Here is a 13,230-nt window from a genome sequence, read left to right as displayed (position 1 = left end):
GTGTGACCCCCTTCGACCCCCGTGTGACCCTTGTGTGACCCCCTGTGACCCCATGCGACTCCTGTGTGACCCGTGTGACCCTGTGTGACCCTGTGTGACCCCGTGTGACCCCTGTGTGACCCGTGTGTGACCCCGTGCGACTCCTGTGTGAACCCCTGTGACCCCTGTGTGACCCCGTGTGACCCCCTGTGACCCCTGTGTGACCCGTGCGTGACCCCGTGTGACTCCTGTGTGACCCCATGTGACCCGCATGTGACCCGCGTGTGACCCCGTGTGACCCCCTTCGACCCCCGTGTGACCCTTGTGTGACCCCTGTGACCCCATGCGACTCCTGTGTGACCCGTGTGACCCCTGTGTGACCCTGTGTGACCCCGTGTGACCCCTGTGTGACCCGCGTGTGACCCCATGCGACTCCTGTGTGAACCCCTGTGACCCCTGTGTGACCCCGTGTGACCCCCTGTGACCCCTGTGTGACCCGTGCGTGACCCCGTGCGACTCCTGTGTGAACCCCTGTGACCCCTGTGTGACCCCGTGTGACCCCCATGTGACCCACGTCTGACCCCGTGCGACCCCTGTGTGACCCCGTGCGACCCCTGTGCAAACCCAGCGCTCCCCTCCCACTCCCGCGGCCCCCGCGCGGCCCCCGCGGCGCTGATGCGGCGCTGACGCGGGGCGGCGCGCGCAGCGGCGGCAGGAGTGGCGCGTGGCGGCGCTGGCCGTGGACAGACTCTTCCTCTGGCCTTCCTGGCGCTGACGGGCGGCTGCGCCCTCGGCACCGGGCTGGACGCCGCGCTGCACCGGCCCCCCCCGCGCCCCTTCCCCTGAGCCCGAAATGGGGAGCGCCGGGCGCCTGGCACCCCTGGGACCCCCCGAAATGGGGAGCGCCGGGCGCCTGGCACCCCTGGGACCCCCCGAAATGGGGAGTGCCGGGTGCCTGGCACCCCTGGGACCCCCAAATGGGGAGCCTTGGGCGCCTGGGACCCCTGGGACCCCCCGAAATGGGGAGCCTTGGGCGCCTGGCACCCCTGGGACCCCCGAAATGGGGAGCCTTGGGCGCCTGGCACCCCCCGAAATGGGGAGCCTTGGGCGCCTGGCACCCCTGGGACCCCCCAAAATGGGGAGCGCCGGGTGCCTGGCTCCCCTGGGACCCCCCGAAATGGGGCGCCTGGCACCCCTGGGACCCCCCGAAATGGGGAGCCTTGGGTGCCTGGGACCCCCTGGCACCTGGGACCCCCGAAGTGCCCCCCCCCCCCCGCCGGGCAATAAAAGAGAAATAATTAATCAAGCCGCCGTGGGGTCACGTGACCGGGGGGCAACCAAGGGGGGGCGAGGGGGACCCGGGGTGCGGGGGGGGGGTCACAGGGGCTCATACCCCCCCCAGGGCTGACGCTGGGCCGGCGGCTGCGCAGGTGGGGGGGGCCGGGGGGCCCGGGGCAGTTCGGGGGGCTGCGGCCCCCCCCGTCGTCGGAAAAAGCCCGGACCCCGCTGGGTGTCACGTGGCTCGTGCAGCGCCGCGATGTATCCCGTGACCCCTTGCGCCGAGGGGGGGGGATGTATCCCATGATCCCGCGCGCCCCCCCTTCCCCCCTGCGCGGTCGCCTCCATGGTGACCGCGGGGCGGGACGGCGGCAAGAGCGGGGCGGGGCTTCGCTGGGAGGGCCGGGCTTCAGCAGGAGGGCGGGGTCTCGCTGGGAGGGCGGGGCCTCGTCCGGCGCGGGGCGGGGCTTTGTCGGCAGGAGTCACGCCCTACGCGCGACGCGCGGTGATGACGCCATCGGGCGGCGCCGGTGGCTGCGGGGAGGCGGCGGCGGAGGGAGCCCGAGAGAGGCCGCCGCGCTCCCGGGGGTGAGCGGGGACCGGGGCCTCTCCTCCCCCAACACACACACACACGGGGATCCCCCCCCGGCACCGGGGGCGCCTCGATGGGGGCTCCGAGCGGGCGGGCGGCACCGGAGGGGGGAGCCGGGGGGGTAACGGGGGGTTTGGGGGGGATAACGGACCTTTGGGGGCTCAGGGGGCGGCAGCGGTGGGTTCTGGGGGCGTAACGGGGGTCGGGGGGGGTAAGGGGTCTTGGGTGGGTAACGGGGACTCGAGAGGAGGTAACGGGGGTCTTGGGGGGTGCAACGGAGCCCTGGCGGGGGTAACGGGACTTGGGGGGCTCGGGGGGGACAGAGGTGGGTCCTGGCGGGGCAGTGGGGGTCCGGAGGGGGCGACAAGAGGTTTGGGGGGGTAACGGGGCTGCGACAACGGGGCCTGGGGGGGGTAACGGCGGTGCCGGGGGGTAACGGGGCTCTCTGTGCCCCCCGTGCCCCCCCAGGCGCTCGGAGCCATGAAGGAGGCGCTGGCGGCCCGTCAGCTGTGGGGGGGGGGGCCGGGGGGGCCGCGGGAGGGCCCCCCCCGCCGTGACCCCCCTTGGGGGGGACCCGCGCCGCCCCCCCCGCGCCCCCGGCGTCGCCCGCCGCCCCCCCCCCCCGCCCTGGGCCCCCCCGCCCGGTTCGGATGAGGAGGAGGAGGATGAAGAGGAAGAAGGGGGCCCCGGGGGGGGTCGGCGCTGGGCCCCCCGAAGTGGGGCCCTCCCCGGGGCCCCGCCCTCGCCCCCCCCCCGCCGGCGGGGCCCCCCCCGGCGCCGGGCTGCGGGCGCTGCGGGCCCTGCGGATGCTGCTCTACGCCAAGGGGGGGGCCTGGGCCTTCCCTGGAAACGGGGCACCCGGCGCAGGGGGGGGCCCCGCCGCAGACCCCCCCCCTCACTGTCCCCCGATGAGGAGGAGCGAGGGGGGGCCCCGGTCCCGCCCCCTCCCGCCCCCGAGGCACTGCCCCCAACCCACTTGCCGCCCCCCCCCCTTGCTGCTCCCCATTCGGGGAGATGGAGCTTGGGGGGGACCCCGGGGTCGGGGGGCTCCTGGGGCCCCCCCCGGGGCTCGGTGGGGATGCAGGTGAGTGGGGGGACCCCAAATCGGGGGGGGGGGGGTCCTGTACCCCTTTGGTGGAGTTCGTGGGGGCGGGGGCATCCCAAACCCCTGGGGGGGGGCACATTGGGGGCGTTTAAGGACACAGGGCCTGGCTGGGAGGGGAGCACAGAGTCCCGGGGGGGGGGGGGGCCTCCATTTTTGGGGTCCCTCTGAGCTCCTTTGTGCCCACTCCCCCCAGGACCCCTCCCCAACGGTTTCGGGACGGGAGCCCCCCCCAGCCCTCCCGGCAGCGCCGAAGCCACCATCCTCATCAGCAACGTCTGCAGCATGGGGGGGCGGCCGAGGGGGGGCCCCGCCCTGAGCCCCCCGCCCGGGGGGGTGCACAAGCCAGCCCCCTGCGCGAGGAGCACGTCACCTGCGTCCAGAGTGAGTCGGGGGGGGGTGGGGGTGTGTGTGGTGCACCTGTGGGGGGGCAGGGGCGTGTGTGCATTTTGGGGGGATGCAGCCATCAGCAGGGACCAGAGTGAACGCTCCCCTCCAGGCATCCTGGACGAGTTTCTGCAGGCCTACGGCAGCCTCATCCCCGTCAGCGCCGATGAGGTGGTGGAGAAGCTGGAGGACATTTTCCAGCAGGAGTTCAGCACCCCACAGAGGTGGGGGGGGGGCAGTGGGTGAGGGTTGGGGGTAGGGCCGGGCACCTGGGTCCCCCCCGGAGTGTTTTGTGTGGCTGGAGAGGGGGGACGGGGCTGATGGGGGGGGATAGGGTGGGGCCAGGGGAGTCTGTGGGGCTGGGGTGGCTGATGGGGCTCCTGGGGGTGTTTTGTGGGGGGGGGTGGCTGGGGGTTTTGGGATGCCAAATGCCTGGGTCCCCCCCCACCCTCCCAGGAGAGGAACTCGGTGTAGCAGCTGAATTTTGGGGTGCTCAGGGCTGGGTGAGGGGTGCCGGGGGGCCGTTGGGGTCCCGAGGGGGCTGTCAAGGGTCCGGGGGGGGGGGGCGGGTTGGAGTGCCGGGGGGTTTGGGGACCCCCGGGCGCAGGCAGGGGGATGCAGCGGTTCATGCAGGGGGAGCTTGCGGTGTGCGGGCTCAGAGAGGGTCCCAGGGCTCAGGGGGGTGCTGGGGGGCGGTTGGGGGGTGCCGGGGTTTTGGGGGGCCCCCGCTGAGGCTGCCGCGCAGGCGGGGCTCGGTGCAGCAGCTGATGCAGTCGTACCAGCGCCTCCCCGGCAACGCGCTGCTCCGCGGCTTCCGCGTCAGCTACAAGCGCCACGTCCTGACCATGGACGACCTGCAGACCCTCTACGGCCCCAACTGGCTCAACGATCAGGTGGGGGGGCCCTGGCAGCGTTTGGGGGGGACATCGGGGGGTCTGGGGGGTCCCGGTGGGGTTTGGGAGTCCCCAGGAGGGCCCCGGTGGGGCTTTTGGGGGGCCTCTGGGGGTCCCTAGGGGGGCTCTGGGTGGTTTGGGGGGGCCTTGGGGCATTTGGGTTCCTTACAGGGGCCCTGGCAGGGTTTGGAGGGGACATCAGGGGGTTTGGGGGTCCCTAGGGGGACCTTGGCAGGGCTTGGGGGGGCTCTGGGGGTCACTAGGGGGGCTTGTGGGGTCCCTAGAGAGGCCCTGGCAGAGTTTGGGGGGCCCTGGGGGGGACCCTGAGGGGATACAGGCACGGGATGGGGACAGTGTGGGGACGTGGAGGGGAACAGGAGGGTTTTGGGGGGCTGGGGGTTCCCCAGGGGGATGTGGGGGGGGCCATGGGGGGTGTTGGGGTTTCCCAGGGGGTCAGGTGAGGCTGAGCCCCCCAAATCCCCCCCCAGGTGATGAACATGTACGGGGACCTGGTGATGGACGCGGTGCCCGACAAGGTGAGGGGGTCCCGGGGGGGTCCCGCAGCTCCACCCCCCACCGTGGGGGGTCCCTAGGGGTCCCGCAGCCCCACCCCCCGCCATCCGGGGGTCCCAGGCGCCTGGGCTGACCCCCCGCCCCCCCCAGGTCCACTTCTTCAACAGCTTTTTCTACGACAAACTGCGGACGCGCGGCTACGAGGGCGTGCAGCGCTGGACCAAGAACGTGAGGGCGGGGCTTAGGGGGGTGGGGCCGAGGGAGGAGCTGTGGGGCGGGGCCAGGGAGGGGCAGTGCTGGACCAAAAACGTGAGGGCGGGGCTTAGGGGCGTAGGGCCGAGGGAGGAGCTGTGGGGCGGGGTCAGGGAGGGGCAGGGCTGGAGCAAGAATGTGAGGGTGGGGCCTGACGGTGTGGGCGTGGGTTATGTGGGTGGGGTGGCATCAGTGGGTGGGGCCACAGGGGGTGTGGCAGTGGTGGGTGGGACTGATGGATGGGACATACAGATTTTGAGGGAGGTGTGGCTTCTGAGGGGGTGGGGCCCAAGGAGCTGCAGTGCTGGGCCAGTAGTATACAGGGGGTGGTGCTTGTGCTAAGGGTGGCATTACTGTAGGGGTGGGGCTATGGAAGCATCCAAGATGATAGGGTGATGGCTGTTTGTGGGCGGGGCCTGTACTGTGTGTCTCTGGATCAGAGGGTGGGGCTTATCATGAGAAGGTGTGGTCTGTGCTGCTGGGGGCGGAGCTGGGGCCACTGTAGGGGTGGGTTTATGAGGGCTCTGAGCTGTACAGATGCAGCCTTGTGTGGGCGGGGCTTGTGTGGCTGGGGGTGTGGCCTGTGCTTCTGTGGGTGGAGCCTCCCCACTGGCAGGGCCCTGCTGCTCCAGGGAGGGGGTGGAGCTGAGGAGGGGGTGTGTCCCACGGTGACCCCGCCCCCCACAGGTGGACATCTTCGGGAAGGAGCTACTGCTGATCCCCATCCACCTCGAGGTCCACTGGTCGCTCGTCGCCGTCGACGTCGCCCGCCGCCGCATAACCTACTTCGACTCCCAGCGCACCCTCAACCGCCGCTGCCCCAAGGTGGGTGGGGCCGGAGGGGGGCGGGGCCGGGGGGCGGGGCTGAGGAGAGCATGCGGCATCATCTCCTGTGACTCCCAGGAGACCTGGTACCCAGGGGTGGGAGGGGCTGAAGGGGTGGGGCAAAGGGACTGTGGGCAGGGCCAAAAGGACTGGGGGCGTGGCCAAATGGGTGTCTGCTGTGACAGCCCCAATGGCCCCACGGGGAGTGGTTTGCTGGGGCGGGGCTTGGTCTGAGGGGCGGGGCCTTGTGGCACACATGGGGGGTGGAGCTTGGCTATGGGGGCAGGGCCTCAGTGGCTGGGTGGGATCTATTTCTGATGGGTGGAGCCTCCTGGCCTGGGGGTAGAGCCTATATCTGCTGGGGGTGGAGCCTCTAGTGACATGGGGTGGTGCTTAATCTTAGGCGTGGAGCCTGAGTCTATGTGGGTGGAGTCTACATCGGGTGGGTGGAGCCTCCTGGCCCAGGAGGTGGAGCCTGTCCCTAGAGGCAAGGCTGGCTGTGGGGAGGGCTAGACAGCCAGCTGTGGGGCGTGGCCTGTTGGGGGTGTGGCCTGCCCCAGGCCCCACCCCAGGCCCCGCCCCACGCTGACCCCGCCCTTGCGGCAGCACATCTGCCGGTACCTGCAGGCCGAAGCCGACAAGAAGGAGCGCCCCGACTTCCGGGAGGGCTGGCGGGGGGCCTTCAAAATGGTGGGTCTCCCCCCCCCCCCCCCCCAGGCACATGGGTCCCCCCAGACCCCTGGGTTCCCCCCGGACCCCCTGGGTCCCTCACCTTTCCTCTTCCCCCCCCCCAGAACGTCGCCCGCCAGAACAACGACAGCGACTGCGGCGCCTTCGTGCTGCAGGTGAGGTGGTGGGGGGGTATCGGGGGGGCATGGGGGGGACCTTGAGGGTGCTGGGGGGCACTGAGGGTAGAGGGGCGGGGGAGGGGCACAGGGCCCTGGTGGTCTCTTTGGGTGTCCCTTGTGGGGTTGGTGGGACATGGGGAGGACACACACCGGGATGGGGGGGGGATGCGGCCTCTTGGGGGGGGGGGGGGTCTGGGGGGACATGGGAGGGGACTCAGGGGCACAGAGAGGGGGTATGAGCTGCGGGGGGGGGGGGGAGTGTGGGCTGGGACCCCCCCCCCCGTGTCGTGACCCCCCCCCCCGGTGTCGTGACCCCCCAGTACTGCAAGTTCCTGGCACTGGGGCGGCCGTTCAGCTTCACGCAGCAGGACATGCCGCAGCTGCGGCGGCTGATGTACAAGGAGCTGTGTCACTGCAAGCTGTCCCTGTGAGGGGCGCGGGGGGGGGCGCGGGGGGCGCGCGGGGGGCGGGGCTCGACCCCCTGCGCCCCGCCCTCCCCTCCCCCCGCCGGGCCGGGGGGGGTTTTGTACGGGCGGAGCCGAGCCGGGAATAAACGGTGGAGTTTGGAGACGGTGTGATGGGGGATGGGGGGCGCCGGGGGGGAGGGGGGGGCGCCGGGGGGGGGGGGGTCGGCGGCACTGCGGGGGGGGTCGTGGGACATGAGGATAGGGGGGCCATGGTGGAGGGTGGGGGCACATTGCGGGATGCCGGCGGGGAGGGAGGACACGGGGGGTTATGGGGACATGTCCGCCCCCCTGCCCCCGCCAGGGGAGCGACACACGGCCCCTCCCCCCCTCCGTGGGGTTGTGGGGCGTCACCCCGTGGGGAACCGGTTAGAGCGGCCGCCGCCCCCCCAACCCCCCCGGGACACACCCCGGTGTCCGAGCACCCCTCCCCCACCGCGGGGCACGCAGGCGGGGGGAGGGGCGCGCACACAAAGGGGTCCCCTCCCCCCCGTGCACACCCCCCCCCCCACCCGCGCGCAGGTCCGCCCACGTGGTGCCGCCGCGCCCCGCCCTTTCCGCCTCACGGCCCCGCCCCTTTCTCCCGCCCAGTGGGGGGGGCCCCCCCCGGCCCCGACCAATAGCGCGGCGGCCCCGTTGGCGCCGGCGGGAGGAGGGAGGGGGTGGGCGTGGCCGGCGGGGCTCCCGTCCAATGGGCGCGCGGCGGGGGCGGCGCCAGGCGCGGGCTATAAGGCGCGCGCGGGCGGGCGGGGCCCCGAGGCCGCCGAGGATGTCAGCGAGTCAGGAGAGCCGGTGCGGGGGGGGCGGGGGCGCCGGGAGGGGGCGGCGGGGCGGGGGGGGGCGCCGGGGGGGCGGGGGGTTGCCGGCGGGGGGTCCGGAGCACCGCGAGGGGGGCCCGGGCCCGGGACGGGGGGGGTCCCCGGGGCGGGTCCTCCTCCCCTCGTTCCCCCCTCCCCCACCCCGGGGCTCCCCCCCCGCTCCCGGTTTCCTCCCGCCGGTTCCGGTTCCCCGCCGCCCCCCCCCAACTCCTTCCCCCCCTTCCTCCCGCCCCCACCACGTGGGAAGCGCCGCCGCGCGCGCGCCCATTGTCCCCCCGGCCGCGCACGCGGCGCTGACGTCACCCGCCGCCTCCCATTGGCTGCGCGGGGGAGCGGAAGAGGGGGGTCGGTGGGTGGGACTTCCGGCGTCACCACGTGGAGGAGCGCGGGTGGGGGGAGGTTTGGCTTCCGGGTCATGGGCGGCGGCGGGCGGAAGTGGGGGCGGTGTCAGAGGTCAGGGGCGAACGGCCGCGATGTCCCGGCAGCCCCCGCGACAGCGGCCCCGAGGGGATGGAGCCCGATGGCGTCATCGAGGTGAGGGGCGGGGGGAGGGGTGGGGCTGGGAGGGACTGGGCCTTGCTGGGAGGGACTGGGAGCGGGGATCAGCCGTCCTGGCGGTGGTTTGGAGGGACTGGGAGGGCCCGGGAAGGACGTGGGGCTTTACTGGGGGGACTGGGAGGACTTAAGGTGGGGCTGGGAGGGAACAGGGCCTTGCTGGGAGGGACTGAGCCTTACTGGGAGGGACGGGGAGGGGATAGGGCCTTACTGGGAGGGGTTAGAGCCATGCTGGGAGGGACTGAGCCTTACTGGGACGGACTGGGAGGGGACAGGGCCTTACTGGGAGGGGTTAGAGCCATGCTGGGAGGGACTGAGCCTTACTGGGACGGACTGGGAGGGGACAGGGCCTTACTGGGAGGGGTTAGAGCCATGCTGGGAGGGACTGAGCCTTACTGGGATGGACTGGGAGGGGGCAGGGTCTTACTGGGAGGGATGGGGCCTTAGTGAGAGGGACTGGGAGGGGTTAGTTAGAGCCATGCTGGAAGGGACTAGGCGGGGATCAGCCGTCCTGGGGGTGATTTGGAGGGACTGGGAAGGAGGTGGGGCTTGACTGGGAGGACTGGGGGGACTTAGAGCTGGACTGGGAGGGGACAGGGCCTTATTGGGAGGGATTAGAGCCATGCTGGGATGGGATGGGCTTTAGTGGGAGGGACTGGGAAGGGGCAGGGCATCGCATCGCTAGGGGCCCTGGGATGGGGGTAGAGGTGCACTGGGATAGAATGGGAGAGGCTAGAGCCAGACTGGGAGGGGTGTGGGGCTTTACTGGGAGGGACTGGGAAGGGGCAGAGCATCGCTAGGGGCACTGGGATGGGGGTAGAGGTGGACTGGGATAGAATGGGAGAGGCTAGAACCAGACTGGGAGGGGTGTGGGGCATCACTGGGTGGGACTGGGAGGATGATTTGGCTTTACTGGTGCAACTGGAGGGGTTAGAATGAGGCTGGGAAGGGGGCTAGGCTTACTGGGGCAACTGGGAGGGGAATGGAGCCTTACTGGGGGGACTGGGAGGAGGGATCAGCCACCCTGGCGGTGATTTGGCGGGGGGGAGCTGGGAGGGGGAAGGGCTTGACTTGAGGCATCACTGGGCCGTACTGGGGGGGTGGTTGAGCCATACTGGGCTGAACTGGGGGGCACCGGGGTAACTGGGAGCCCCCCGCAGAGCAACTGGCACGAGGTGGTCGACAGCTTCGACGAGATGAACCTGGCGGAGGCGCTGCTGCGGGGGATCTACGCCTACGGCTTCGAGAAGCCCTCGGCCATCCAGCAGCGCGCCATCCTGCCCTGCATCAAGGGTACGGCCCCACGGCGCCCCACGGCGCCCCACGGCACCCCACAGCGCCCCGCGGCGCCCCGCGGCGGCCTGCGCCCCCGCCCCGCCTCCAGGGCGCCGCCCCGCGGCTGCCCCGTAGCTGACGCCCGCTGACCCGCAGACCCGCCGTCCTGCCCTGCGCCAAGGGTGCCGCCCCACGGCTGCCCCATAGATAACACCCACTGACCCGCACGCCCGCCGTCCTGCTGGGAATTGAGGCTGCCGCCCCACGGCTGCCCCATAGCTAATGCCCACTGACCCACAGACGTGCTGTCCTGTCCTGCCTCGAAGGTACCGCCCCACGGCTGCCCCACGCTGACCCGTAACCAGCAGGCGCTGACCCACAGCATTGGCGCGCTGCCCCATGGCTGCCCCATAACTGACAAATGGCTGCCCCGCACACACCACCCCCGCCTGGAGCCGGGGCTGTGGGGTCTGGGATCTGCCCCAGGTTGACCCACAAGTACCCCACAGCCCCGCCCTGAGTTCTCGAGCAGCCCCACACCTTCCCTGCAGCCTCACAGCCCCCCCATAGCCCCGGGGACCCCCGTAATTGCCCACGAATAGCCCTGGGCTTCTGAGACCCCCGTAGCGGCCCCAGAGATCCTCCTATGGCCCCCCATAGCCCCCCAGCCCCCCGTATCCGTCCATAAACCCTGAGCCCTGCCCCATGCACCCCCCTGCCCCCCGCATTGCCCCATATCCCCCTATGTGCCCCCTCCAAACACCCCCCAGCCCCCCCCGGTCACCCCATATCCCCCCCAGCCCCCTGTCCCTGACCCATAGGCCTCCCAGCCCCCCGTATGGCTTCCCCTGAACCCCCCCTGACCCCCCGGTGTCCCCCCAGGCTATGATGTCATCGCGCAGGCGCAGTCGGGGACGGGGAAGACGGCCACCTTTGCCATCTCCATCCTGCAGCAGATTGAGCTCGACCTCAAAGCCACCCAGGCCCTGGTCCTGGCGCCCACCCGGGAGCTCGCCCAGCAGGTACCTAGTACAGACCAGTACAGACCAGTACAAACAAGTACAAGCCAGTGCAGACCAATCCAGACCAGTACAAACCAGTCCGGACCAGCCCCCGCCGCCTGGGCAGGGCGGTGCCGCCCGTGGTGCCGGTCCCAAATCCGGTGGGGGCAGAGCAGCCGCTCCCAGTTCATCCCAGTACGACCCAGTGGCCGCCACTGGTTCATGCTTGGGGCACAGGGGCTGTGTTGGGGGCCAGAGGGGGGGCCCTGAGGCAGCTATAGGGTCTCTGGGGGTGCCTATAGGAGGGCAGTGGGGCAGCTATAGGGTACCTGGGGTGGGGGGGTGTGTAGTATCCCAGGGGACATCTGTGGGGGTCTCTGGGGTGCCTACAGGGGCTCTGGGGTGTCCATAGGGTGCCTTGGTGGGTCCTTAAAGCATCTGTAGGGCCTTTGGGATATCTGTAGCGTTCCCAGGAGGACTCTGGGGACTCTGTGGGGTCCCAGGGGGGCTCTGAGTGGGTGCTCGGGGTGTCTATAGGGTCTCTGGTGTGCCTATGGTAGCTTAGGAGTAGCTATAGGGGAGCTCAGGGTGTGCCTGTAGGGTGCTCTGGAGCTTCTGTAGCGTCCCGGGGCGGCTCGGTGTGGATCCTTGGGACATCTATAGGGTCTCTGGTGTGCTCATGGCAGCTTTAGGGAGTCTATAGGGTGCCCATGGGGTGCTTTGGGGTTTCTGTAGGATCCCAGAAGGCCTCTGTGTGGGTCCTTGTGGTGTTTATAGGGTCTTTAGAGGGACCTATAGGGTGCCCTGGAGCATCTGTAGGGTCCCGGGGGGGCTTTATGTGGGCCCTTGGGTCATCCATGGGCTCTCTAGGGTGTGTGTGGCAGCTTTGGGGTGTCCATGGGGTGTCTGTAGGGTCCCAGGGGGGCCCTGGGTGGGTCTTTGGGGCATCTATGGGGTCTCTAGGGCATGTGTGGCAGCTCTGGGGTGTCTATAGGGTGTCCGTGGGGTGTGTGTAAGGTCCCGGGGGGCTCTGGGTGGGTCTCTATAGGGCCTCCAGGGGATATGTGGGGTGATCCCTGGGGAGTTCCTGCCGGCTGCGGGGGCTCCCCGGGGCGGCAGTGGGGCGCGGGCGCTGACGCGGGGCTCAGATCCAGAAGGTGGTGATGGCGCTGGGCGACTACATGGGCGCGTCGTGCCACGCCTGCATCGGCGGCACCAACGTCCGCGCCGAGGTCCAGAAGCTGCAGCTGGAGGCGCCGCACATCATCGTGGGGACGCCGGGACGCGTCTTCGACATGCTCAACCGCCGCTACCTCTGTGAGCCCCCGCGCCCCGGACCCCCCAAGCCACGCCGGATCCCCCCCAAACCATCCTCAAATCCCCCCCAAGCCACCCCGGATCCCCCCAAGCTGCCCCGGATGCCCCCAAACCACCCCAAATCCACCCCAGACTGCCCCGGATCCCCCCAAGCCACCCCAGATCCCCCCCAAACCATCCCAAATCCCCCCCAAGCTGTCCCGGATGCCCCCAAACCACCCCGGATCCCCCCAAGCTGCCCTGAATCCACCCGAAACTGTCCTGAATCACCCCCAAACCGCCCCGGATCAGCTTGAAATTGCTCCTAATGGCCCCGAATCCACCACAAACCTCCCCGGATCCCCCCCAAACCATCCCAAATCCCCCCCAACCTGTCCCGGATCCCCCCCAAGCTGTCCCAGACCCCCCAAACTGTCCCGAATCCCCCCCAAACCACACCGGATCCCCCCAAGCCGCCCCAGATCCCCCCAAGCTGCTCTGAATCCCCCCCAAACCACCCTGAATCCCCCCCAAACTGCCCCAGATCCCCCCCAAACTGCCCTGAATCCACCCCAAACCTCCCCGGATCAACTTCAAACTGCCCCAAATGGCCCTGAATCCACCACAAACCATCCCAAACTGCCCCAAACCACCCAAAATCCCCCCCAAGGTGCCCCGAATCCCCCCCCGGCCACCTCAGATCCACCCCAAGCTGCCCCAAATCTGCCCCAAACTGCCCTAAATCCAAATCCACCCCCAAACCACCCCGAATCCACCCACGAGTGTCCCTGCATCACCCCCAGATCTACCCCTGGGTGTCCCCCCACAGCCCCAGACCTCCCCAAACATCCCTGAACGCCCCCAGATCCGCCCCCAGGGCCCCCCAAGTGTCCCCAGACGTCCCCCACCAACCCCAGACGGTCCCAAATGTCCCCAGGCGACCCCTCTGTGTGCCCCCACGTGGCCCCCCCGAGTCCTGCACGGCCTCGAGCATCACCCCGTGTCCCTACGCGTCCCCCGAGGGTCCCTGCCTGCCCCCCAAGTGTCGCCTCGTGCCCCTCGCCATCTCGTGTGTCCCCAGACGCCCCCGAGTGTCCCCACGGGACCCCAAACGTGCGTGTGTGTGTCCCCCACGCGCCCACACGTCCCCCC

General features: G+C 70.5%; 2 protein-coding genes across 2 annotated transcripts; both read left to right on the top strand.

The window, feature by feature from the left end:
* Nucleotides 1-1,765: 1,765 nt before the first annotated feature.
* SENP3 (SUMO specific peptidase 3) lies at nucleotides 1,766-7,100 on the top strand (the record flags this gene model as incomplete). The annotated part of the gene is made up of 10 exons (XM_082016028.1): nucleotides 1,766-1,845; nucleotides 3,148-3,335; nucleotides 3,451-3,562; nucleotides 4,084-4,231; nucleotides 4,720-4,767; nucleotides 4,895-4,972; nucleotides 5,684-5,821; nucleotides 6,428-6,511; nucleotides 6,616-6,666; nucleotides 6,990-7,100. 10 exons carry the CDS (start codon nucleotides 1,766-1,768, stop codon nucleotides 7,098-7,100), a joined length of 1,038 nt encoding a protein of 345 aa, XP_081872154.1.
* An 802-nt stretch (nucleotides 7,101-7,902) lies between these two features.
* Nucleotides 7,903-12,099, top strand: LOC309416484 (eukaryotic initiation factor 4A-I-like; the record flags this gene model as incomplete). The annotated part of the gene is made up of 5 exons (XM_082016029.1): nucleotides 7,903-7,925; nucleotides 8,437-8,485; nucleotides 9,667-9,799; nucleotides 10,664-10,803; nucleotides 11,931-12,099. Coding segments are annotated over 5 exons (514 nt in total), but the record flags the coding sequence as incomplete, so codon positions are not given.
* Nucleotides 12,100-13,230: the final 1,131 nt, after the last annotated feature.

This window comes from Phaethon aethereus (genome assembly GCF_964289735.1).
Source record: "Phaethon aethereus genome assembly, contig: HAP1_SCAFFOLD_52, whole genome shotgun sequence".
Classification (NCBI taxonomy): Eukaryota; Metazoa; Chordata; class Aves; order Phaethontiformes; family Phaethontidae; genus Phaethon; species Phaethon aethereus.
Note: the sequence above shows the minus strand (reverse complement) of the source record. Positions and strands in the feature narration are given on the sequence as shown.